General features: G+C 40.8%; 1 protein-coding gene across 7 annotated transcripts in view; it reads left to right on the top strand.

Moving 5' to 3' along the window:
* pigg (phosphatidylinositol glycan anchor biosynthesis class G (EMM blood group)) overlaps positions 1-24,724 on the top strand; it is a 107,564-nt gene that overhangs the window by 5,131 nt on the left and 77,709 nt on the right. For 6 of the 7 annotated variants that reach the window (XR_009797115.1, XM_061834940.1, XM_061834941.1 and 3 more), the window contains 3 exons: positions 8,460-8,666; positions 12,669-12,857; positions 20,614-20,752. Coding sequence is in view for 6 of the 7 variants with exons in the window: in XM_061834940.1 (XP_061690924.1) it covers positions 8,460-8,666; positions 12,669-12,857; positions 20,614-20,752 (535 nt within the window). In the remaining variant the exon portion in view is untranslated. Of the gene's footprint in view, positions 1-2,932; positions 3,054-8,459; positions 8,667-12,668; positions 12,858-20,613; positions 20,753-24,724 lie in introns of those variants that run through there. The other variant, XM_061834942.1, reaches the window with a different exon arrangement.

Below are 24,724 nucleotides of genomic sequence, written 5' to 3'. Positions count from 1 at the left end.
AAGGATGGAGGTGGTCTTTAGTTGTGAGACATGTTCATCCATAATCTGTAAATGACAGATTTGCTGGGGACATGGGTACCAAAAGATAGACTCAATACAGTTGGAGAATTTTGCTAAAATGAAATCCATATTCATATCCCTTTATTTTACAATTAATAAAGTATTTGTTTTTTTTGGTTGTTTTTGTTTAACCACAGCACTGAATTGAAGTATATTACCAGTAGGTGGAAGCACCCACCTGCTATTAGCACATCTTTTCCTTTGTCACTGCACTGCAGCCTACTTGGCAAATGCTAATAAATCCTCATGCTGCTCTGATACTGCCATTCAGTTTTACAGCTTTTCATTTGTTAACATTTGTGGGCAAATGCTCGTTTTTACTAAAAGTCTACATTGTTATTTCAACCACTGGAATGTTGTCCCCCTCTTGACAAGAAGGAATTAGCTTTCTCCCCATTCCTTTATTCACTTGGCTTGTTGAGCCTCACTGTCTGGCACAGTTGTCAGTACATATTTCTGAGGCTCTCAGTTTTGACAGTAAATTCTGGTAATCATCATTGCAGCAGCAGCAGCAGCAGCAGCAGCAGCAGCAGCAGCAGCAATAACAGCAACTCACTTAGGCTAAAAAGTTGAGTATCTGCCTCATGAGTGTGAATGTAGTCGACTAAGTGCACAATTGCCTTAAATCAGTCTTTCTAGTCAAGTTAGCCAAATTATCTATTAAATAAAGCCGGTGGAGGAATGAAGGACCTACACACAGTCAGCATAAATATTCTTTTATTTTGAATATTTTTCCGTTGTGTGGAATTGATTTTAGATTGTTTCTTGAAGCCAACCAGTTCAGTGTGTATCCCGCCTCTTGCCCGAAAGTAGCTGGAATTGTCACCATCACTCTCGTGAGCTTTGTGAGGATAAGTGGCTCAGATGATGGATGGGTGTTTCTTGACCCATTTGAGGTCAAATGGTGTTTAAACAGCAGAGGCGCGCTGTGGATTTAGTTTCAACTAGTTTGTGGGCGAACAAAAACCATCATGGTCAGTGTAGCCACACCTCTGTTCAGGCAACTTCTTCGAGCAGCATTGTTCTTTACAAATGTAATGATTCATTTTGACAATACTTCAATTCGTGGTAGCCAATTCGATTCAAGGACCATATTGGTGATATAATCTCAATTGATTCAGTGTTTGGAAATGGGAGTCAACTTTTTAGCAAAAATTCAACCTGTGTGACTGAAATAAACACCTGGATACTGGACAGTGCAGCTGATGGTGTAGACACATGCCTGACTGTGGTGCGGGCAGTGAGGGATCAATTTTCACTCATAGATGGTCTTTCTGTGCCATGTGACTGACTAGTGACCACTTCAGGGTGTAGTCTGCCTTTTGCCAATGTTAGCTGGGATAGGCTCCCGCGCTCCGTTGCGACCCTAAGCGGATTGGAAAAGGGGCGTGGACATGGACAGTGCAGGTGAAATCTCCTGATATCCTTTTCAATTCAATCAATTCAATTAAAATTATCAAAACAATAACCAACCATTATGGGAAATAAGTGATAGCAAATGCATTCAAACTTCGAGTAAAATGTAACTAACATCTCTTGAGGATCGAGTAACAATAGGTTTATCTGCTGGTTCTGAAGGTTTTCACCATAGAAATTGTAATTATACAGAAGACGTGATTCTCAAATATTGTAATTATATTTATTACTACCCAGTCACTAATAATGTTGTGTGAAACTGAGTAAAAGTAATTAAATAGTTTTCTCCGGGCACTCCGGTTTTCTCACACATCCCCAAAACATGCATTCATTAGAGACTCTAAATTACCCCCATGTGTGATTGTTAATGCAACTTGTCTGTCTCCATGTGCCCTGCGATTGGCTGGCAACCAGTTCAGAGTGTACTCCGCCTCCTGCCCGTTGATAGCTAGGATAGGCTCCAGCACTCCCGTGACCCTTGTGAGGATAAGCAGCTCAGAAAATGGATGGATGAATTATTGATGGTTAAATGTTCAACGTAATTTTGTCAAATGCCTATTCCTTGCGAGAACCCCTCCCGAATCCAAACCAGCAAGAACTTTAAATCTAAGGTATTTTTTGCACATGACCACAGATGAGATATTCTTGGGTTCATTGTACTTTTGAGCGGTCAACAGACATGAGAATGTGGATGTTTCCTATCTATGTTTTGGCACCTGTACAAGTTCTTCCTCTGCAGTGCTAGCAGTAGTGTGTGTGTTCCTCACTGATATTGTATTTGACATTCAAGCAATGGCATATGGTGAGCAAGGACACACTATGGGACAGTAATTAGCATGTCAATGAGCTACCAGTTCAGTTCATTGAGCCAACATTAGAATCTATTTGGCAGCAGGAAGGATCTCAGATTTTTATTTTTTTCCTCCACTTCACCACTCGACTTAACCTATTGGTTCATAGTTATTCCTAAATTTTGGGCAGTGCACTTTTGGATTGTTTTCTGTAATTTTGAGAATGCCCTGTATTGGTTCCGATCGTCTGTGTTTGAATAGACTATGAACCTCACTGAGATTCCACTTGAAGAAATAGATGGGGATCAATTGATCGCTTTCAGAGAACTTGTATCGGCACTGGGAACAGAAAGATCGCAGCAATGAAAGCTGGAATAAATAACTGAGTTGGGGAAAAAAAAATCAAAAACAAAATCTCTTTTCAGTTTATTTGAAGTTATTGACTGTCATGTCAATTTACATGATTGTCATTGTTAACTGGAAGGTTAAAGTTTCAACAGAAGATAGGGCAGAGCTTCTGTCAATAACTGCCATCATAAAGCCTTTATGAGCTACGCAGACTGTTTTAAATCTATTCATCCATCCATTTATTTTTCATATGCCACTCACTCGTGAGCTAGTACTTATCCCATCTGATTTTGGGCGACATACAGCCAAGACTGGTCACCAGGGTTGTCACGCTATTGCTGTCACAACCTAACTCACGTTGGAAAAGTGCAACTTTTATGATTGTGTTTTTTGCAAGTTTATTCATCTTTCTTAACCTTGGCCCCAAGAAACTTTAATGTAAGTTGTGTGCGTGCGTACGGTCGTATGAATGTTTTCTCTCTGCTGTCAAAGTTTGCATCCTCCTCTGTCCCCATGATGCCTTTTCCATTTCACTCACCATTCTGTTCGCAAAGTCGCCCAACGCCAAAGGTAAATTAACATAATTTTTTCATTATTCTTTACATTATGTACTTTGCTTATTTTTGAGTGATTAATGGCACGCATGTCATGCCTGCATGTCAGGCCCATCAGGCTGGACAACCACTGACGAATCAGAACCAGCTTTATAAAGCTCATGCACCTCTGTCACCGAAATCACATGGCTGGCCATATTGCCGGTCAAACAAAGCATTGTTCAATGTCTGTTGAGATGAAACGAAAATGTCTTATAGCACGACGCCCAGAGTTTTGTCTGATACCGTTAAACATTTAGGTGATAATGAATTAATGTACGTGGAAAAATGAGAGACACTTGGGATAGAGGATCCATATTTAATGACGATGTCGATGTTTTCGCCAATTAAGAAATTGGACTGTTAATTTGCTTCCGCTTGTCTTGGACAACTGCATCTACACATGTATCTGGTGAGTAAATTGTTGTGGTTTACACAGAAGAGTTTGAAAGCGTAGGAAAGTCTGGATACATACAAATACTTCGTTGCTTGATCTGTTTTCAATCGGGAATTAATCCCTCATAGTGATGGACCCACTCAGATTTTTTTTCAATACAAATTCCAATATTTAAATAAATGACCCCTGGTTTTACACAAACTCGCATTCATTGACTATGATTGGGGGGGGAGACGACATGTTGACTGCCTGTGAACGCGGAAGCGTATTCGGCTACACATTAACCTTTGCTGAAATCCCTTGATCTTTTCAACTAGTATTCAATACAAATAGGAGTATTTAAATAAATGACCCCTGGTTTTACATAAAGGGCATTCATCAACTATGATTGGGCGGAGGGGGTGGGGGTGGGGGCGGGGGTAGACGACGGCCAGTCAGATCCTCCCTACACGAAAGTGTATTGCGCCCACATGCACACACACACCTCCAAACCTCTCGACGACAGATGTTTTTTTTTAATACGCATTGTTCTCAAATGAGTCAATTTGGCATTATAAATTATTCGTAATTTGAGATTAAGAATAATTCCTACCTGAATTGAAGTGATTGCTACACAGGCATGTGTATTTGGTTGGGCACCAGCCATCACGTTTAATTGCTGAAATACATCGATCTTTTCTGGGCTTTTCAGATGGTATGCTACAGAATGATCTCTTTGAATATCTGTTCTATCTGTTGTGACAACTAACAGCACAACAGGTCTCAGGTATTGTAAACATTCTCCACCAGTTCAATGTCTCCCACAATGTCGAGCAGTTCTATTTGACTGGCAATCCGGCGCTGGGAAAATGGTGACGTCACGTGCATGAGCTCTATTGGCCAAGTCTGCAAAAACACAAAGACTTTTTCTCCGGCTTTCGGTGCTACCCTGGTTACGACATTCAGAACAAAGAACAACAAAGAAAAAACTTCAGAGGAACTATTCCTGATAAGAGTCACAGATGTGTATGATGCAAAGTCTTAGATGCAAAGGGCGCCGTCCCTGGCGATTGGATAGGAAAGAAGGAGAAAAGGATCTCTCTAGGTTGACCAGACAGAGGGATAAAGACTGGAAGGATGTGCATCAGGTAAGTGTGAATAAGTATAGAGATAGAAATGTTGACTGGTGCCAGTAGATTGCTAAATAGATGGAAAGTTGATGAATGAAGAAAATGAGAGAGAAGGAAGAGTAGAAGAGGCAAGTGGACCAGGAAGTGGCAATGATTAGTAAGCAGGAAGTTGGAAAGCCACTAAAGAGAATTTGGGGGGAAAAATGGAAAGGCAGTTGGTCCTGATGACATACCGGTGAAGTTATGGAAGCAATTTGGAGAGTTGGCTGTGGAGTTTTTGACCAACTTATTCAACAGAATACTAGCGGGTGAGAAAATGGCTGAAGAATGGAGGAAAGTGTGGTACTTCCCCTTTTAAGAACAAAGGTGATTTGCAGAGCTGTTGAAACTAGAGAGGAATAAAGTTGATGAGCCACACAATGACGTTATGGGAAAGAGTAGTGGAGGCTAGACTCGAGACAGAAGCATCTGTGAGCAAGTCTGGTTTCATGCTTAGAAAGAGTACCATAGATCCATAATTTGCCTTGAGGATGCTAATGGAAAAGTACAGAGAAGGTCAGAAGGAGCTACATTGTGTCTTTGTGGAGCTAGAGAAAAAGCCCATGACAGAGTACCAAGAGAGGATCTGTGGTACTCCATGCGTAAATCTGATGTGGGAGAGAAATATGTTAGAATAGTACAGGATATGTATGAGGGCAGCAGAACAGTGGTGAGGTGTGCCGTGGGTGTGACAGACAAATTTAAGGTGGAGGTGGGACTGCATCGGGAATCAGCTCTGAGCCCCTTCCTGTTTGTTGTGGTAATGGATAGGCTAACAGATGAGGTGAGAATATTCGGAGATTATATTGTGATATGCAGTGAAAGTAGGGACCAGATGGCGGAACAAATAGAAAGATGGAGGCATGCACTGGAAAGGAGAGGAATGAAAATTAGCCGATGTAAAACAGGATATATGTGCTTGAATGAGAAGGGTGGAGAGGGAAGAGTGAGGCTCCAGGGAGAAGACACAGTGGAGGGTGGACGACTTCAAATACCTGGGATCAACAATCCAGAGCAATGGTGACTGTGGTAAGGAAGTGAAGAAACTGGTCCAAGCAGGTTGCTGACGGAAGGTGACTAGTGTGTTATGTAACAGAAGAGTCTCTGTTAGGATGAAGGGTAAAGTTTATCAAACAGCGGTGAGGTCGACCATGATGTATGGATAAGAGACAGTGCCACTGAAGAAACAACAGGAAGTAGAGCTGGAGGTGGCAGAAATGAAGATGTTGAGGTTCTTTCAAGGGGTGAAAAGATTGGATAGGATAAGAAATGAGCTCATTAGTTGGACAGTAAAAGTTAGATGTTTAGAAGACAAGGTTCGAGAGAGCAGACTTCAATGATTTCGACATGTCCAGAGGTGAGAGAGTGAGTATATTTGTCGAGGTCTGTTGAGAATGAGTTTTTTTGTAACTGAAGTCCAGAAGCATTGAATTGGTATGCATTCCCATATAGCAGGGGACGGGAACCTGTTCGACTGAGGGAACCAAAAATGGCAAATATTTTAAAACGTAATTTCAAAAGCGCCATGCAATGTTTTAAAAACTAAATATAGGTGTATTTGCGCATTTATGTAGAATCAACACTTTTGGAGTACAATAAGTCTCTGAATTCTTTTAAATAACGTTATGATGTTGCTAACCAATGATGACAAAAGTAATTCTTCCCATTAATGCGACTTCTGGTGCTGCCTGGTTTTGCTGATGGTTTGATAGTCTTTCATACATTCTCAGATTAAGCTTCACGATGGAGTTGAGACTTCCATCTGTTAATTGTGAACGTAATTCAATTTGATTTGCCATCATGCTGGTACAATGGTGAACAGATCTTGCCAACAAAGGCATGTGTTTTGATTTATCTTGCCTCTATGCAAAGTTGTCAAAATGCTTATTGGCAATGCATCTCCATAATTACTTGTTACGACCCAATCGGCGTTTGACCCTTCTGCACCTGCGCACATCTACTGCATGCACCAAACTACGGCAACTCCACTCGGACAAACTGTCTGTGTCATTTGCGTTGCCTGAATGATAGAATCACATGTACAGAATGTCGTTATGAAGGTTCTGCGAGCCATATGCAACCATCAAAAGAGCCAGATATGGCTCGCGAGCCATAGGTTCCCGCCCCCTGCTTATAGTATAAAAATAGGGATCTGGAGTATTTGGTTGCATTGCACACAAGCATTCAATGGAGAAAAGCCCATTTTATACATAGTGTACTGAGTAAAATTTACTCGATGGAGTACTTTATATTGTTTTAGCTGTAGATTTATTTTTTTGTCATTCTAAATGTATAATTACATATCTGTATCCAGTAGTTATGGTCAGCAGACATGAAAAGATTTTCCCATTCGATTAGGCGACGTGTTTATATAGTCCATAAAAATAATTTAGAAACTCTTGAAAGCTTTCTTTGACTTTGTGGACAAGCTTTACTATTTGCTTGACAAACTCTGGCAGTTTGAGGGTACCCTGAAGAGTTAATTCTTTTTTTTTTTTTTAATTTGTTCATTTAAGGTATTATATTGAACAAAATTTCTGCCTGTTATTAGGAATTTTTGGAACAGTTCATCACGCGTTCTAAAACATTTTTAATTTTTTTTTTCAGTAGTTGTTGTAGGTGGTCAATTCCATGTTGTTCCCAGTTGCAAAAGTGGGGTGTATTTTTATGTCAGAGTTTAATATTTCCAACCAAAACTTTTAATGTGAGTGGGGAAAGCCAATGTCTCCTCCAGTCATGACACCAAGAATTGTGATGCGGAACAGAATTTAGAACACATCCTAACTCGGGAAGAGTAAAACTTTTATTGCATTGCTACTCTTAGTCATAATCATTTCATAATTAATCATCTTTGTCATCGCTTCTACATGAAGTGGTGGCACCACAAGTAATTAAAAAGTCAGAAAATAAACACGTTAAGCCTTCAGAATAATGTCAAGGATATTTTTAATCATGGGCCATGTAGTTATTGTTACCCTCAGGTAGTCACTTATTGTTGTCAACTAAAACCAAATGTGGAATTGCTATGAGTGTAATGAATCACAGTATGTACCGTGGGTTTGAGTTCATATTTGGTACAGTTTTGGAACAAATTCCAAAACAAATTGCTCATGCCTTGTGTAAATAGGAACAGATTTCATGACCATCTTGAATATTTTAATGTTAGGAAAGTGCAGCATCAATACTTTCTTATATTTCGGAAACAAAAGATGCAGCTGTATAACAAAAAACATTTTGTACAGTGTGTATTATGATATTAAGATACAAAAAATGGTATTGCTTTGGATACATCTGAAGAGGGGAGAGACTTTTCAAAGTTGCTTGTAATTGCATTTGTCCTGCTCTACTTCTGTTTTAATCATATGGCTAGGGATGAGCTCCCGGAATATCTTCTATAATTCAGTATCTGTAATCTTATGCTGTACTCAGTATTAGTCTTTGCTCTGCTCCCATGATGGGTCTTATTTTTTCATGTGGAAAATAATTGTTATTGTAAAAATCACGGTGATGCAACATTTAGGAACCATCTCATTATTCTTATTTTTAAAGCAGGTGGTTTCCCCGCCATTTAACATTAATAAAACATTTCCACTGAGAGTTAACGATTAGTTCAAATTGGATACATTTTCATGATGAAACATTACTGTTGTGCAGCATTATGAAACACTTACTTTTCTCAGAATGATACCAACCTGTCCCTCCCCAGGCTCTTACCACTGGCAGTATCCCGGGTTTCATCGATGTGCTGATGAATCTTAATTCCCCTGCCTTATTGGAAGACAATCTTATTTGGCAGGCCAAAACTGCGGGGAAAAAAGTGATCTTTTATGGGGATGAAACTTGGGTGCGACTGTTTCCCAAGCACTTCATGGAGTATGATGGCACACTTTCTTTTGTGTCTGACTACACCGAGGTAAGTTTTTGACTTACAATTCGGAGAATTGTTTTCACGTGGGGCTGTATTCATTAAAAAATCCGATATCCAGTTAAATCCATTGAATCTCAGGTTAACTAACAAGCAAAGTCAGCCTGTAAATTTTACATGCGTGAGTGAACATTCTTCAAACTAGTTTATGCTCTGAATCTAAAATTTTACAACCCTAATATGTTAATCATGTACTTTCTCCAATTTAATAGAAGTAGTAGTTGTGCCTCTCACTGTCTGTTCCTAGTATACACGAGTGAACAATAATACAGTTTATTTTGTAATGAATTATATCGGAGGCATGGTAACAAACTGGATAGCACATCAGCTTTACATTTCTAAGGACCCAAATTCAAATCCGGCCTTGCCTGTGTCGACATTGCATGTTCTTCCAGTGCCTGCGTAAGTTTTCTCCAGGTACACTGGTTTCCTTCCTCATTCCCAAAACAGGGATACCGTTCCGACATTGACGTGGGGGAGGCCCTAAAAACTTTACCTCAACTGGAGCAAGGTAGAGGACACAAAAAAGAATGACAGTCGCAACAATATTTTCATTCCACGTGGATCAGGTCTGCATGAAAAACTGACAAATTTTCAACCAACACAACATTCCGGTGCACTTAAAAAATTGTAACATCCTGAGACAGAGACTTGTATGCCCCAAAGACTGGGTATTCCATGCCAAGAAAAGAAATCTGATTGATGTTGTCAAGGGTAGTGATAAATGCACAGACAGATACATACATACAGTACTGTGAATAAGTATTTACCCTCATCTCAAATTCCACATTTTTGCATAGTTCTCCCTCTTTAAAATCTTGAAATCAATGGAAATATCAGCAAGTATAACCCAAATGAAGTTACAAGTTAGTTTTTTAAAATACTGATTTCCATGTATGTTTGTAGACCTAGAGAAAGCCTATGACAGAGTACCAAGAGAGGAACTGTGGTACTGCATGTGTAGGTCTGGTGTGGCGGAGAAATATGTTAGAATAGTACAGGACATGTATGAGGGCAGCAGAACAGCGGTGAGATGTGCCGTTGGTGTGTCAGAAGAATTAAAGGTGGAGGTGGGACTGCATCAGGGTTCTGCGCTGAGCCCCTTCCTGTTTGCACTAGTAATGGATAGGCTGACAGACGAGGTTAGACTGGATTCCCCTTGGACCATGATATTCAAAGATGATATTTTGATAAGCAGGGAACAGGCGGAGGAACAGCTAGAAAGATGGAGGTATGCACGGGAAAGGAGAGGAATGAAGATTAGCCGAAGTAAAACAGAATATATGTGTGTGAATGAGAGGGGCGGAGGAGGAAGAGTGAAGCTCCAGGCAGAAGAGATCGCGAAGGTAGATGACTTCAAATACTTGGGGTCAACAATTCAGAGCAATGGAGAGTGTGGTAAGAAAGTGAAGAAACGGGTCCAAGCGGGGTGGAACAGTTGGTGGAAGGTGTCTGGTGTTCTATGTGACAGAAGAGTATCAGCCAGGATGAAGGGCAAAATTTATAAAACAGTGGTGAGGCTAGCCATGATGTACGGATTAGAGATGGTGGCCCTGAAGAAACAACAGGAAGCAGAACTTGAGGTAGCAGAAATGAAGATGCTGAGGTTGTTGCTTGGTGTGAACAGGTTGGATAGGATTAGAAATGAGCTCATGAGAGGGACAACCAAAGTTGGATGTTTTGGAGACAAGGTGAGAGAGAGCAGACTTCGATGGTTTGGACGTGTTTCGAGGCGAGAGAGTGAGTATCTTGGTAGAAGGGTGCTGAGGATGGAGCTGCCAGGCAAAAGAGTGTGAGAAAGACCAAAGAAAAGGTTGATGGCTGTTGTGAGGGAGGACATGAGGACAGTGGGTGTTAGAGAGGAGGATGCACAACATAGGCTTGGATGGAAAAAGATGACAGGCTGTGGCCACCCCTAACGGGACAAGCCGAAAGAATAAGTTTTCCGTTATTAAGGAAAAAGAATCCAGTTTCCTGGCTCTGTGTGAAAAGGTGATGGTCATTGTTGGGCTATTCTCAACAACTGAAATCAAGCATTTTCTACAAGCAAGGTGTCTTTCACATTTCTCTGAAGATATTTTTGCTCACTCTTCCTTGCATGATTTTTTCGGGTCGCAGTTCTTTAGATGTTGTCCAGAGTTCCTTGGTGAGTTCCTGGATGAGTCATTGCTGTTCTCTTGGGGTAGGTTTTGTTGGTTGGCAACTTCTGGCAAGCCTGTTCCATGTTTTCTCCATGAAAAGGTAATGCCTCTCCCTAAGCTTTGCTGGAATCCTCAGCTTGAGTAATGGATATTGTAACCCTTTCCAGGCCGATAGATGTCAGTTACCTTTATTTTTCGACTGTTCTAGATGTTCTATGCGACAGTGAAAAGATCATCCTTGAACAAACATGTTCTTCTATGGCATCACCTACAATGCCTTGTGAAAGTATTCGACCCCCTTGAACTTTTCAACCTTTTGCCACATTTCAGGCTCCAGACATAAAGATATAAAATTAAAATGTCTTTCTAAAGAATCAACAAGGTGGGAGACAATCTTGAAGTAGAACAAAATTTATTGGATATTTAAATTTTTTTTTAACAAATAAAAACCTGAAAAGTGGGGCGTGCAATATTATTCGGTCCCCTTGCATGAATACTTTGTCGCGCCACCTTTTGCTGCAATTGCAGCTGCAAGTCGCTTGGCGACTGATTGTTGTCCTATGGACAGACTCTCACACCTCAGCTGTAGATCTCTGCAGTTCATCTAGAGTGATCATGGGCCTCTTGGCTGCATCTCTGATCAGTCTTCTCCTTGTTCGAAGTGAAAGTTTAGAGGGACGGCCGGTTCTTGGTGGATTTGCAGTGATCTGATACTCCTTCCATTTCAATATGATTGCTTCCACAGTGCTCCTTGAGATGTTTAAAGCTCGGGAAATCTTTTTGTATTGAAATCCCGCTTTAAACTTCTTCACAAAAGTATTTTGGACCTGCCTGGTGTGTTCCTTATTCTTCATGATGCTCTCTGCACTTTAAACAGAACCCTGAGACTATCACAGAGCAGGTGCATTTATACTCTGAACATTGGTTCCTCACTGAACTTCTGGAGTGAGCTTGCTGCACTGCACACCCCACTTTTCAGTTTTTTATTTGTTAAAAAAGTATAAAATATCCAATAAGTTTCGTTCCACTTCACGATTGTGTCCCACTTGTTGTTGATTCTTGACAAAAAAGGAAAATTTAATATCTTTATGTTTGAAGCCTGAAATGTGGCGAAATGTTAAAAAGTTCAAGGAGGCCAAATACTTTCACAAGACACTGTATTTCCCACTTACAATGCCATCCTTTCTTCCATTCCAAAAAACCTCAGTAATTCTGGTTCCAACAAATAACACAATTATGGTCCTCTTGGGCAGCTCCACTTACACTAAAAACCATCTGAATATTAACGGAGGAGATTCATGACTATTTTTATTTGTAATTTTTTTCGTCATTTTTAAAAATTAATCTTTCCCCAGTTATTAATGCTTTCTGTCTTTGTATTCAAATGGTTTTACTCATGTAAAGCACATTATGTACACTTTGTGTATGAAATGGGCTATATGTATTTGTTCTGCTTTGCTTTGCTATTTTGGATAGAAAGTTGCCTCTTTGCCCAGCTAGTCTGCCCTAAATATTGCAATGGAGACCCTGGACCTATAAGTAACTCAAGTTGTACATCAAGCAAGAATGTGAAAGAAAGTGACCTACAAAGCTACAACAATGTGTTCTCTCAGTTCCCAAACATTCACTTTAAGCATTAAATATCTTGTCTTTGTAGTTTATTAAATTGTGTTCTGATTTTATGAAGATCTCAATGTCAATGGAAATCGGGTTTGTAAAATAACTATGCAGGGATATTAGATCTTGATATTAAACGGCCCATACCCCAGGACTTTTTTTTTTTTTTTTTTTTTTAAAACTGTGGATGTACCGTTTCATTTTTTTATTGTTTTCATCTTGTATCATGCAGGCTGACAACAATGTGACTCGCCACTTGGATAGCACGCTCAAGAGAGATGACTGGGATATTCTGATCCTCCACTACCTCGGCCTTGACCATATTGGTCATATTAGCGGACCCCACAGCTCTCTGATTCAGCCCAAACTTTTAGAGATGGATGATATTCTGAAGAAAATCCATGGTTTGCTCATTTCAAAGGTAAACGTGACAATATTTTCTAATTAATTTATTCAGTGACAACCAAATGACAAAATTGTGAGGGCCCCCTGTCAATAAGCATCATTATCTGAGTACTCAAATGCTGTTTTTGATGAACGAGCAAGACATGTCCACAGACACGATGCAAAAACTGTAGTTTTACGAGAACAATGAAAGCTCTTTTGGATGCCAATTTTTAATTTACTTACCCAAGTGCTTCCTATTATGGAACAATATAAAAGAGTACACAAGTAAAAAATGCATTACACTGGTAATCTACAACATATTCTGTCTTTTTTCACTATTCAAAATGGGAAGTGTTTTAATAACTTCTCTGTGACAATCTTTCAGGAACTTACAGCAGGGAATGAGTATTTTGCTTAAAAGTTTCACAACCTCTCATTTGTAATTAGAGCCTTGAAAATTAATTAATATCCCTTGAACTTTTTCCACATTTTGTGACATTATAATCACTAGCTTGAACGCATTTTTTTTTTGTGACAGACCAACACAAAGCAGTGCATGATTGTAAGTTGACACAAAAACAACTTTTTCACATTTTTAGCAAGTATAAATCTGAAGTGTTGTGCATTTCCCTATATTCTGATACCCCTAAATACACTAGTGTTCATTGTGACGAAGCAGATTTATCCATGGTATCAGTCTATTTTTTTTTATTGCTACGTGTCAAACAAGTTACCAGTAGGTGCAGTAGATTTTCAGAAAACCAACAAAACACTGCATTCATGATATACACACTCTTAAGCAGTGGTGAGTGGTCGTAATAAGCTATAAATGCAGTGCATACCCAGGATCTTCAATAAAATCATTGAAAATATTTATTTGTCAGTGTCATCTATTATACAATAGCTTAGTTCTACTGTTTTGGTCTTAAATTCCTAATTTGTTCTGTTTTCCATGAGAAAACCTGGAAGGCCGACAGCCGATAAAACTCATGCGCAATAAAATACCAAGGAATATTGCGAGTTCTGAGAGGCTGTTTAGTTTACGTGTGAATTTTGAATGGCAAAAAAGCGGTCAGTGAAGCAGTTTATTTCCCAACGCGCACGCGCATAATTGTCTTGTTAGAATTGTTCAACAGGAAACTGTCAGTGGTTCAGTTCATCGCCGAGTCATAATGAGTGAAATTAATTCAATTCAGTCGTTATGTTCACTGCTGTTTTCACAGAGAACTTTTGAGGAAAAGAACAATATAATTTCAAGTGGTCTGCCTACTCCTGAAGTAGTCACCACGAAACGAGGAAGACTTTTGTCCGTCACTTTCAAGCCAGCACCTACAAGAAACATAAATGGCGAGCTGGCTGTCCACAGGATAGAAAACTGTTCTGTTGCCCCAGTCTCCTTTTTTTCTGTGGAACAGAGTTTGAACTGTGAGAGGTTATGATGATTTAAGTGACCTTCACAAGCACTTCGCAAGCACGAGCATGGATCTCCCAACACATATTTGATATGGCAGAACTGAAGACATTTGGAAACACAGGATTCGAGTATCAGCTAAATAAGTGACTGTGGCTCACTTCAGAGCAGCAAAACTCGCTTGTCAAAAAGAACCGGGATATGTTGAAGAGGCTTTTGGACATCGTTGTCTACCTTGGAGCACAGGAGCAGGCATTTTGAGGATAGCTGAAGGGCAAGGATCAGACAATATTGGTAACTACATTGAATTTGTCAATCTACTCCGGAAAGAAATACAATACAATGCAGCCCTATTGGGTACAAGCCAGTGCAATCTGTAGGCCGGTCCCAAGCCCAGATAAATGCAGAGGGTTGTGTCTGGAAGGGCCTCCGGCGTAAAACTGTGCCAAACAAATATGACCATTCATCTAAAGAATCCCATACCGGATCGGTCGTGGCTTGGGTTAAGAACGCTAACACTGCAGGGTGTCGTGGAAATTCAGCATGTAGGGACTTTGAATGTTGAGACTATGACAGGAAAAGCTCAGGAGTTGGTTGACATGATTAGGAGAAAGGTTGATATATTGTGCGTTCAAGAGAGCAGGTGGAAAGGTAGTAAAGTTAGAAGTCTAGGAGCATGGTTTAAACTATTTTACCATGGAGTAGATGGGAAGAGAAATGGAGTAGGGGTTATTTTAAAGGAAGAGCTGGCTAAGAATGTCTTGGAGGTGAAAAGAATATCAGATAGAGTGATGAGGCTGAAATTCGAAATTGAGGGTGTTATCTATAATGTGATTAGCGGCTACGCCCTACAGGTAGCATGTGACCTAGAGATGGAAGAGAAATTCTGGAAGGAACTAGATGAAATAGTTCTGAGCATCCCAGACAGAGAGAGATTTGTGATTCATGCAGATTGTAATGGACATGTTGGTGAAGGAAACGGGGGCGATGAAGAAGTGATGGGTAAGTACGGCATGCAGGAAAGGAACTTTGAGGGACAGATGGTGGTGAACTTTGCAAAAAGGATGCAAATCGCAGTAGTGAACACCTTTTTTTCCAGAAGAGGCAGGAACATAATGACATACAAGAGCTGAGGTAAAAGCACGCAGATGGATTATATTTTGTGCAGACGATGTAATCTGAAGGAGGTTACTGACTGTAAAGTAGTGGTAGGGGAGAGTATATCTCGACAGCATAAGATGGCAGTGTGTAGGATTACTCTGGTGGTAGATGGGAAAATTAAGAAGACAATAGTAGAGCAGAGAACCATGTGGTGGAAGCTGTAAAAGGAAGAATGTTGTGCGGCGATTCAGAAAGAGGTGAGAAAGACTCACAATGGACAGCACAGGTGTGCCGGTTCCCATTTTTAAGAACAAAGGCGATGTTCAGAGTTGTGTGAACTATAGAGGAATTATGTTGATGAGACACACAATGAAGTTATGGGAAAGTGTAGTGGAGGCTAGACTCAGGACAGAAGTAAGTATCTGTGAGCTACAGTATGGTTTCATGCATAGAAAGAGTACCACAGATGCATTATTTGCCTTGAGGATTCTAGTGGAAATGTACAGAGGTCAGAAGAAGCTACATTGTGTTTTTGTGGCTCGAGAGAACTGGGACTGCATCAGGGATCAGCTCTAAGCCCATTCTTGTTTGATCTGGTAATGGATAGGCTGACAGATGTGCTTAGACTGGAATCCCCTTGGACCATGATGTCCGCAGATGATATCGTGATATGCAGTGAAAGCAGGGAGCAGGTGGAGGAACAATTAGAAAGATGGAGGAATGCACTGGAAAGGAGAGGAATAAAGATTACCCGAAGTAAAAGAGAATATATGTGCATGAATGAGAGAGGTGGAGGGGAGAAGGGATAGAGCGGGTGGAAGACTTCAAATACTTAGTGTCACCAATCCAAAGCAATGGTGAGTGTGGTAAGGAAGTGAAGAAACAGGCCCAAGCAAGATGGAAGAGTTTGCTGAAGCTGTCTGGTGTGTTATGTGACAGAAATTCTCTGCCAGGATGAAGGGGAAAATTTGTAAAACGGTGGTGAAGCCAGACATGATGTACGGATTAGAGATGGTGGCACTGAAAAAACAACAGAAAGCAGAAGTGGAGGTGGCGGTAATGAATATGTTGAGGGTCTCTCTAGGAGTGAGCAGGTTAGATAGGATTAGAAATGAGCTCATTAGAGGGACAGCCAAAGATGTATGTTTTGGAGACAAGGACAAGAGCAGACTTCGATGGTTTGGACATGTCCAGAGGTGAGAGAGTGAGTGCATTGGTAGAAGGGTAATGAGGATGGAGCTGGCAGGCAAAAGAGCGAGAGGAACACCAAAGAAAAGGTTGATGGATATTGGGAGGGAAAACATGAGAGCAGTTGGTGTTAAAGTGGTAGATGCAGGAGAAAGGCTCAGGTGGAAAACGATGACACTCTGTCGCGACCCCTAACGGGACAAGGCGAAAGGAAAAGAAGAAGAGGATGAAATGCAATACGGTGACAAGCTTGTCAGTCAAACATGACTGTGCCGCAATGATTTTTGGGCCACCTAAATCAGGGTTGCTCAATGCGTTGATCGCAAGGCAGTCTTGGTCGATCACGACGGCGTGCTGAGGGGAAAAAAAAACCTGGGCATGTGCAAGCAATGACAGTACAGGAAAACACGCTGTCAGTGATTGTCCCCGATTTTAAGCTCTCGCTCAAGAAATCTTAAACATGAATATGCATCCTGCAGTAAAGAAGATAAAAACGTATCACTTTCATACGGAATGGGAGGTGGACAACTTGTTCACGGTCATTTTCGAAGTGCGTTTGCCTCATCTGCCAGTGTAGAGAAATGTGGAACGGCATCTTTCAACTATTTTTTTTTTTGGAAAATACGACACCGACGCTCCGCCGAAAAGCAAGCTGAGAATGAGAAAAGTGAACAAACTATAATCCCAACTGGCTGCACAACAGTCACTTTTCACACAATATAGTTCAACAGCGAAAGCCGCCACTGAAACATCGTTTCTGGGTTCGTCACATCATTTTTAATAACAAGAAGTCCTTCCGAGACAATCTTTTAAAAATAAGCCGGGAATATTATCTTCAATTAAATCTCTGCAGCTGTAAAGGAGTACAGTTACACGGTTCTGTGAAGCCATGGCTGATGTGTGGAAGAACATCGGAGATTGACTGTTTCTCACTGCAGTTGGACGAATCTACTGACATGAGTGACACAGCCCAGGTGGGCATTTTCATTTGTATGGCATTTTGTTATCATCGTGAACTCAGATAGTTCCGGAAAATGTTTAAAGTTAATTATGTTGTGTAATATTGGCTCATGCGGTAATGCAAGGCACACAAGCATACATTTACGCGTAAGGAATCCTCAATATACTTTAAAGTTTTGCCTTTTTATAATGGGTAGATCTTTGTGACTTGGTCATTCCATTTCATCATTGGTCATTCAAAAAAAAACAACAACAAAAAAAACCCCACACGTACCCCCCTCCCCCCATCGATCGCAAGAGGCTGGATGCTTGAGAAGTAGATCTTGGGGTGAAAATGTCTGGGCACCCCTGACCTTAATGGCTCGCAGGCCAATGTGAGGGACTGATGGATGGATTGATCTGCTTAGTCACATTGGACAGCTATTATTTTGAACACTACTGGACTGTACTCTCTAATGCAATCAATTGCCTTCCGAAGTCACCTTCCACACACAGAGAGCTTTTGATAAGGTTAACTGCATAGCAGTTTTATACAACGCACTAAAAGTGAGTTAAGATGAACAGGATCACATCACAATTTTTTTCCTCCAAAGACGAACAAGACAAGGGTACCCACTGTCACCATTGCTGTTTTGAAATAGTCAAACCACCTACAACTGGTGTTCATCACAGTGCTCGTATTAAAGTTATTTGGTCTGTGCAATATTCGGAGAGACGTACCCCAAAAGACTCACTTGTAGTTGCAGTGAAAGGTGGCTCGACAAAGTATTTTCAACGTGGTATTGAATACAAATACATGCCACAGATTTCAGATCAGTTTTGATAACTACATATCTTTTCCATTCATATTTACAATGATGTGCTACTTTGTGTTGGCCGATCACACAAAATCTCAAAAGAGGTAAAATATGAAAAGGTTCAATGCGTATGAATACTTTTTCAAGGCACTTTAATGCGATACAGGTGAACAACTCTTTACCCTCCCCCATATACGGCTGAGGTAAAGTCTGTCCTTTGTTACAATGACGATATGGGCAGAACATTTTTTTTCAGCTATAGAGCTTGTGCACCTATGTCATAAAATCACATGACTTTTCTTTACCTCGCCATATTGCTGGTCTAACAAAGCATTCTTCAATGCTAAGACGGTTGGAGACGACACAAAATAGCACGACGCCCAGAGTCTTGTCCGATACCGTTACATTTAGAAGTTGAAAATAAATGAAGGTATGTGGAAAAATAAGATAAACTCGGCATAGAGGACCCATATTTCATGCCAAAGTCGATGTTTTCGCTGATAAGAAATTGGACTGTTAATTCACTTCCGCTTGTCTCGGACAACTGGATATACACATGTATCTGGTGAGTAAGTCGAGATTTACAGGGAAAAGTTTGAAAGCGTATAAAAGTCTGGACGCAGATGAATACTTTGTTGCTGGATCTGTTCTCAACCTGGAATAAATGCCACATAGTGACTGGTTGACAGCTCGTTAACCTTTGTTGGAATCCATCTATCTTTTCAGATAGTATTCAATACAAATACCAATATTTATATAAATGACCCCTGGTTTTACACAAACTCGCATTCATTGACTATCTTCTTCTTTTCCTTATTGGGGGAAAAAAAAAGAGGAGACAGAGTCGTCTCCACGGAACCTACATGGAAGATATTCTGGCCACAATTAACCTCTGTAAACCTCTACGACAAACAGGTTTTTTTTTTAAAATACGCATTGTTCTCAAATGAGCCAACTTGGCATTATAAATACTTCTTGGTAATTCGAGATTGAGAAGAATAGTTCCTACCTGAAATGAAGCGATCGCTACACAGGCGTGTGAGTATCTTCTTTGGGCACCATCATTAATGTTTAATTGCTGAAATCCATCGATATTTTCTGGTCTTTTCAGCTGGTATTCCATAGAATGCTATCTTTGAATATCTATTAAGTCTGTTGTGACAACCAACAGCACAACAGGTCTTTGGTATTGTAAATTTTCTCCTCTGGTTCAATGTCTCCCACAATGTCAAGAGGCTCTGTTTGACCAGTAATATTGCGCCGTGAAAATTGTGAGGTCACGTGCACGAGGTCTATAGTATCTTTTACTTGCAGGAATGTGGCTGAAAAAGTGAGTGCCCATACAGACAGTGGAGTATTGCTTTGAAATAAGTTTCATTTGTTCACTGACCATGCTTGTAACCCAACATGCCTATTTGAAATTATCTCTCCTCATTCAAATGAATGGAAATCCCAATAATTTGTTTCAGCCACACCAGAAACCCAACCAACAATGTAAAAATCTATGGTATTTAATGTTTACGCCCACTTCAGGTGACTTTGGGTAAAAGACAGGGAACACTCTGACTTAGACCCCAGCCAATTTCAGGGCACATATATATTAAAAAAAAAAAAAAGTGTTCACACTCATATTCACACCTGCGAGAATTTAGTCTTCAGGTAACCCACCATGGATGTTTTTGTCATGTAGGAGGAAACTGGACTAGCTGAAGAAAACTCACGCAGGCTAGGGGCAACATGGAAAACCCACTCCGGGAGGCCGGATTAGAAACCTTGACCTTAGAACCATTAAACAATTGTGCTAGGCAGTCACCTACACAGGCACTGATTTAATTTGTATAATTTTGTGTAAATTAACTCCCTGATGCAAAATATCCAGCACCTCATAAAACTATTACCATTATTACATGAGGGGTCACAGTAACCTGGTACAAGGGATTATTGTTTCTCTGGAAGTGAGGGATTTATTTATTTCTACCTTATATTTATCCTGTTGAGGGTGCTGAGATCAGATTCTCTTGAAGTTGTAGAGGTGTTTGAACTTCATTCTTCAACCGTTAAAATAAATATGTAAATTACCATATACCTCCATGCCATAGTTTGCTGCAGTACACATTAGTGTAATGCATTTCATGTAATTATAGATACTTCCAAATCAAATATAATATTCCAGATATTAACTATAAATTCTTTTGTTGACTTGATTTTAATTGCTTTGTAATTGTTTTTGTGAGTAGTCATGGCTGTTCTCAGGGGAAAGATCATCAATATTGTCAGTTTTATCTTCAGGTTTTAAAAAGTCCATGAAGTTGTGGTGTTTTTCATCATTGTAGGAAGCAGAAGGATCTTTGCCCTATCTGCTGGTGCTGTGTGCGGATCATGGCATGTCAGAGACTGGTAGCCACGGAGGCTCCTCAGAACCAGAAATCAAGACACCCCTGGTGCTCATAAGCCCTGCCTTCAAGAGGAAAGGTACACAGATCTGTCTTGGTTTTTGTTTAAAGTTCTGATGGCTGTTTTATCAACAGAGTTAAAGGCCAAGCGTCATCCAGATAAACATTCTAAAATGGATATTGTAATGAAAAATACATATAACATTATTCACTTCAATGCGAAAAAAAAATGTGAGCGGAGAGCGCGTCATCCATGCGCAAAGTTGCAGAAGTGTCATTCTACGACATCCAAGTGGTCGCCATGTTGGCTGCATCTTCTGTCCGTGACGTCACCCGGACATTCGCCAATGAAAACACGCGGTGCACCCTAACTATGGGAGACGAACATGCCCCTTCTGACACGGAAGCTCTTTTCGAAAAGGAGAACACCACACAACCGAGTGAAGTTACCGGGGCAATATTACACTATTCAGATGATATGCGATCACAGCCAAACTGCCTCCCGTCCGATCCACTTCCGCGGCGGAGATGAGCCATCGTGGCTCATTGCAACTAGCCGTGGCTCATTTTCGGCGCCAAGGTGGCTTATCACAGAGCCGAGCCGTGCTGCTTTAGGGGGTTGTTCACAGCTGCTGCAGTACGCGATGAACAACACCGTCGAGGTGGGGCGCTTTACTGCGTTCTCGTCGTACGCGGCTGAGTGAGGCAGAGCCGAGCCGTGCTGCTTTAGGGGGTTGTTCATAGCCGCCGCAGTACGCGCTGAACAACACCGTCGAGCCGGGTCGTTTTACTGCGTTGTCGCCGAATGCTGCTGAATGAGGCAGAGCCAAGCCGTGCTGCTTTTCAGGGTTGTTCATAGACGCCGCAGTACGCGATGAACAACACCGTTGAGCTGGGGCACTTTCCTGCCTTGTCGTCGTACGCGGCTGAGTGAGGCAGAGCCGAGCCATGCTGCTTTAGGGGGTTCTTCATAGACGCCGCAGTAAGCGATGAACAACACTGTCGAGCCGGGGCGCTTTACTGCGTTGTCGTTGCACGCAGCTGAGTGCTACATTGTGCCAGCATTCTTCAGAGCCGCTGCAGTCCGGTAACGCGTCCGCTTCGCTGGCGAAGCGAGGCAGCACTCAGACGCCGTCTGACGCGCACATCGACACATTTTGTACGCGTATCTTTTGTTACTTTATGAGAGACGGATTACGTGATCCACCCCTAACTATTATTTTTTTTAGTAGCTGTATACACACCTACCTGTCATTTGGAACCCACGAAGCTCTCGTCCTCTGCACCAGCGCAATCCATTTTTCACGGCGAACCAGGTCTTTTGCAAATTTATGAAGGGTAAATCCATCCTCCCGAGTTGTTCAAGCAATGTCCAGCAATGCAACGAACCGGCATTTTGGCTAACACGAAGGAACAACGACCTACCTTCCCGGAGGTAAAACTAATGGAAACAAACGAGTCCACTTGAGGGCGGGTCTGTCCTTTACGTCACTTCCTGCTTCTTCTCGGAAAAAAAACCCTCGAGAGGATTTTCATGGCGGGAGTTACAAAAAGCTGTATACGTCAAAAACATGTTTTGTGGTGGAAAAAAAACGCATGGGTCCATGTTAGCTGCTGTTTTTTCATTAATAACATAATAAAAATCATGCATTTCATGACAGTGGCACTTTAATGTACAACTTCAGTTGCTCAATAGTCAGAGGGTGGGAGGGAGTGATGTCTAGACTGCTGGCAGCCGAGTCTTGTACTCACTGTCTTACTACCAATACCAATGTGTCTTGTCATTGTCTCGCTGACATACAGTGCAGTGAAAAGTTATTTGCCCCCTCCTGATTTCATTTTTTCCCCCCTCATATATATCACGCAAGGTTTGAATACATCCATCCATTTGTTGAGTCGCTTATCCTCACAAGGGTTACGGGAGTGCTATCCCAGCTATCTAGCTAGAGGAGGCAGGTTAAGCCCTGAACTGGGTCCAGAAGACAACAGTCACACTCACAATCACACCTAGGGGCAATTTAGAGTCTCCAACCAATGCATGTTTTGGGGATGTCAAAAACATGTTTTGTGGTGAAAAAACGCATGGGTCCATGTCTGCTGCCGTTTTTTCATTAATAACATACTAAAAATCATGCATTTCATGACAGTGGCACTTTAACAGCCAAAGAAAGATGTTGTGGATACTCAGAGAGGAGCCTTCACAATAAATCTCAGTGGTATGACCTTCAAGCTGATCACTTCTGTATAAATATTTCGTGTCTAGTATCCCCGGCTTGCAAAGTTAAGCCAAAGCTATCTACATCATTCTTTTTTTCTTCATATTGCACTGGGTTTTAGTCATTTAGATTTTGATTTGTGGTACTAATACTAACTGGTGGTGCAAGTAGCAGAAACTGGATATTATTGAATTATGTTTTTGCGTAACAGGCATAGGTACATTGTTAGAAGCATGAAGTAAATGTGTTACCAAATCAGGAAAAACAGCAGGAATTTTCTCTCCGTTTCGTTGTTCCGGATTTTGGGTTGTTGAATTTCACGGAGGTCCACCAAAGTCACCTTTTCTAATTTTTTCATGGAAGATAGTATTAAGTATAGTATAGTATTTATTTTGAGATCTACATTGTTGGCAAATGCCTTTATCACCTTATTTTTGAAATTTTCAATTTGATTGGTCAGATTTTCTGTGGTTCTTACAAAGATGAAAATGTTCCTTGATTTTGGTATAAAAAATCATGTTCACACAATTCAAACAAAATTGGTCGGTGGTTGGTTTAGTTTTGAAGTAACTGTGTCCTTGCTCTCAGTTTGACTTCGAAAATGATATGGTTTGAGCAGGTGGCATTAAAAATATATATGAAAATTAACATGGCCTGTTTAAACATTATTTTCCACTAATAAGACAAACATATGGGCTTTAAGTCTCAAATTTCCCAATGATTTACAGGAGGGGTCTTGAACTCCTTTTATCTTGGGCCCGCTGCAGGCACACTGTGGCTGAGGCTGGGCATCCTTGGTGCACATGGATGCTCACGCAATTTAAATTTGTCATTTAAAAAAATTTAATTAGAATTTTTTCAATTTAATTTTAATTTAAAAAAACACAAAATAAGATCAACACTGGCTTGAACAATTTGTGTGCAGAACTACACCAAAAAAAAAAAAAAAAACAGATTCTACCAAACTAGGCCTAAATTTTAGTATCATAACTCTATGGGAGGAAGTTTCTAAAGTCCAAATTGTGGTGTGCATGTGATTTTGTGCTCCTCTGAACTCGTACAATCTTTGTGTGGAAAAAGTCATCAGTTTTGCTCACTTATGATTGGCTGCCTAAATGCCTATGCATGTGTGTCAGTTTCATGTTGTGGTTTGGGAGTACCTCTCCACATAAGAAACAACCAAGACTCTTCAGGGTCAGGATCCATTGCTATAATGCCGGTCACCATGTATAAATGTTATGGGATGCATGTGTTTTGGGGGGAACATCCAGTGTCTATTACCGGCGCATTCACAAACAGCTGCTTGGTCCATCCTGCTTTATTTTGCCCCTCTGTCCGCCAATGCGAAAATTGTCTTTGCGTTTGGACTCAATGCATTGTAAGACACTGATCATCGCCTCCGTGGTGACTTCATACTAAAATGTCACAGAGGGAGGAAGAGCAAACCTAAGATAAAGTTACAAGCAGTCACACAACATTGAAATAAGTGATGTGACCCCTAATGGGACTAGCCGAAAGGAAAAGAAGACGAGAAATGATACGTGTGACACCTTGACTCTGACTGGAACTGTGTTTTTCATGCCGAGTATCCAACTTTGAACTACAATATAACAGGCCAATTAATACGTATCGAGAGAGAAATCTAAAATAGTACACATTCACTTAAGAGTGTGCCTGAACCAGAAATAAATTAGTGCATCACTTCAGAATGTGAGCAGGTTAAACATGTATTATAATTTAAAACTATTTTAATATAAGAAAACCTTTGTTAGTTCCACACACGGGAACTTTGCATAGTTTCAGCAGCGCAGCAATTGCAGATTGAGGAAGATAAA

This window comes from Syngnathoides biaculeatus, chromosome 11, assembly GCF_019802595.1.
Source record: "Syngnathoides biaculeatus isolate LvHL_M chromosome 11, ASM1980259v1, whole genome shotgun sequence".
Taxonomy (NCBI): domain Eukaryota; kingdom Metazoa; phylum Chordata; class Actinopteri; order Syngnathiformes; family Syngnathidae; genus Syngnathoides; species Syngnathoides biaculeatus.
The sequence above is the reverse complement of the archived record's forward strand: the minus strand, read 5'-3'. Positions and strand labels throughout refer to the sequence as shown.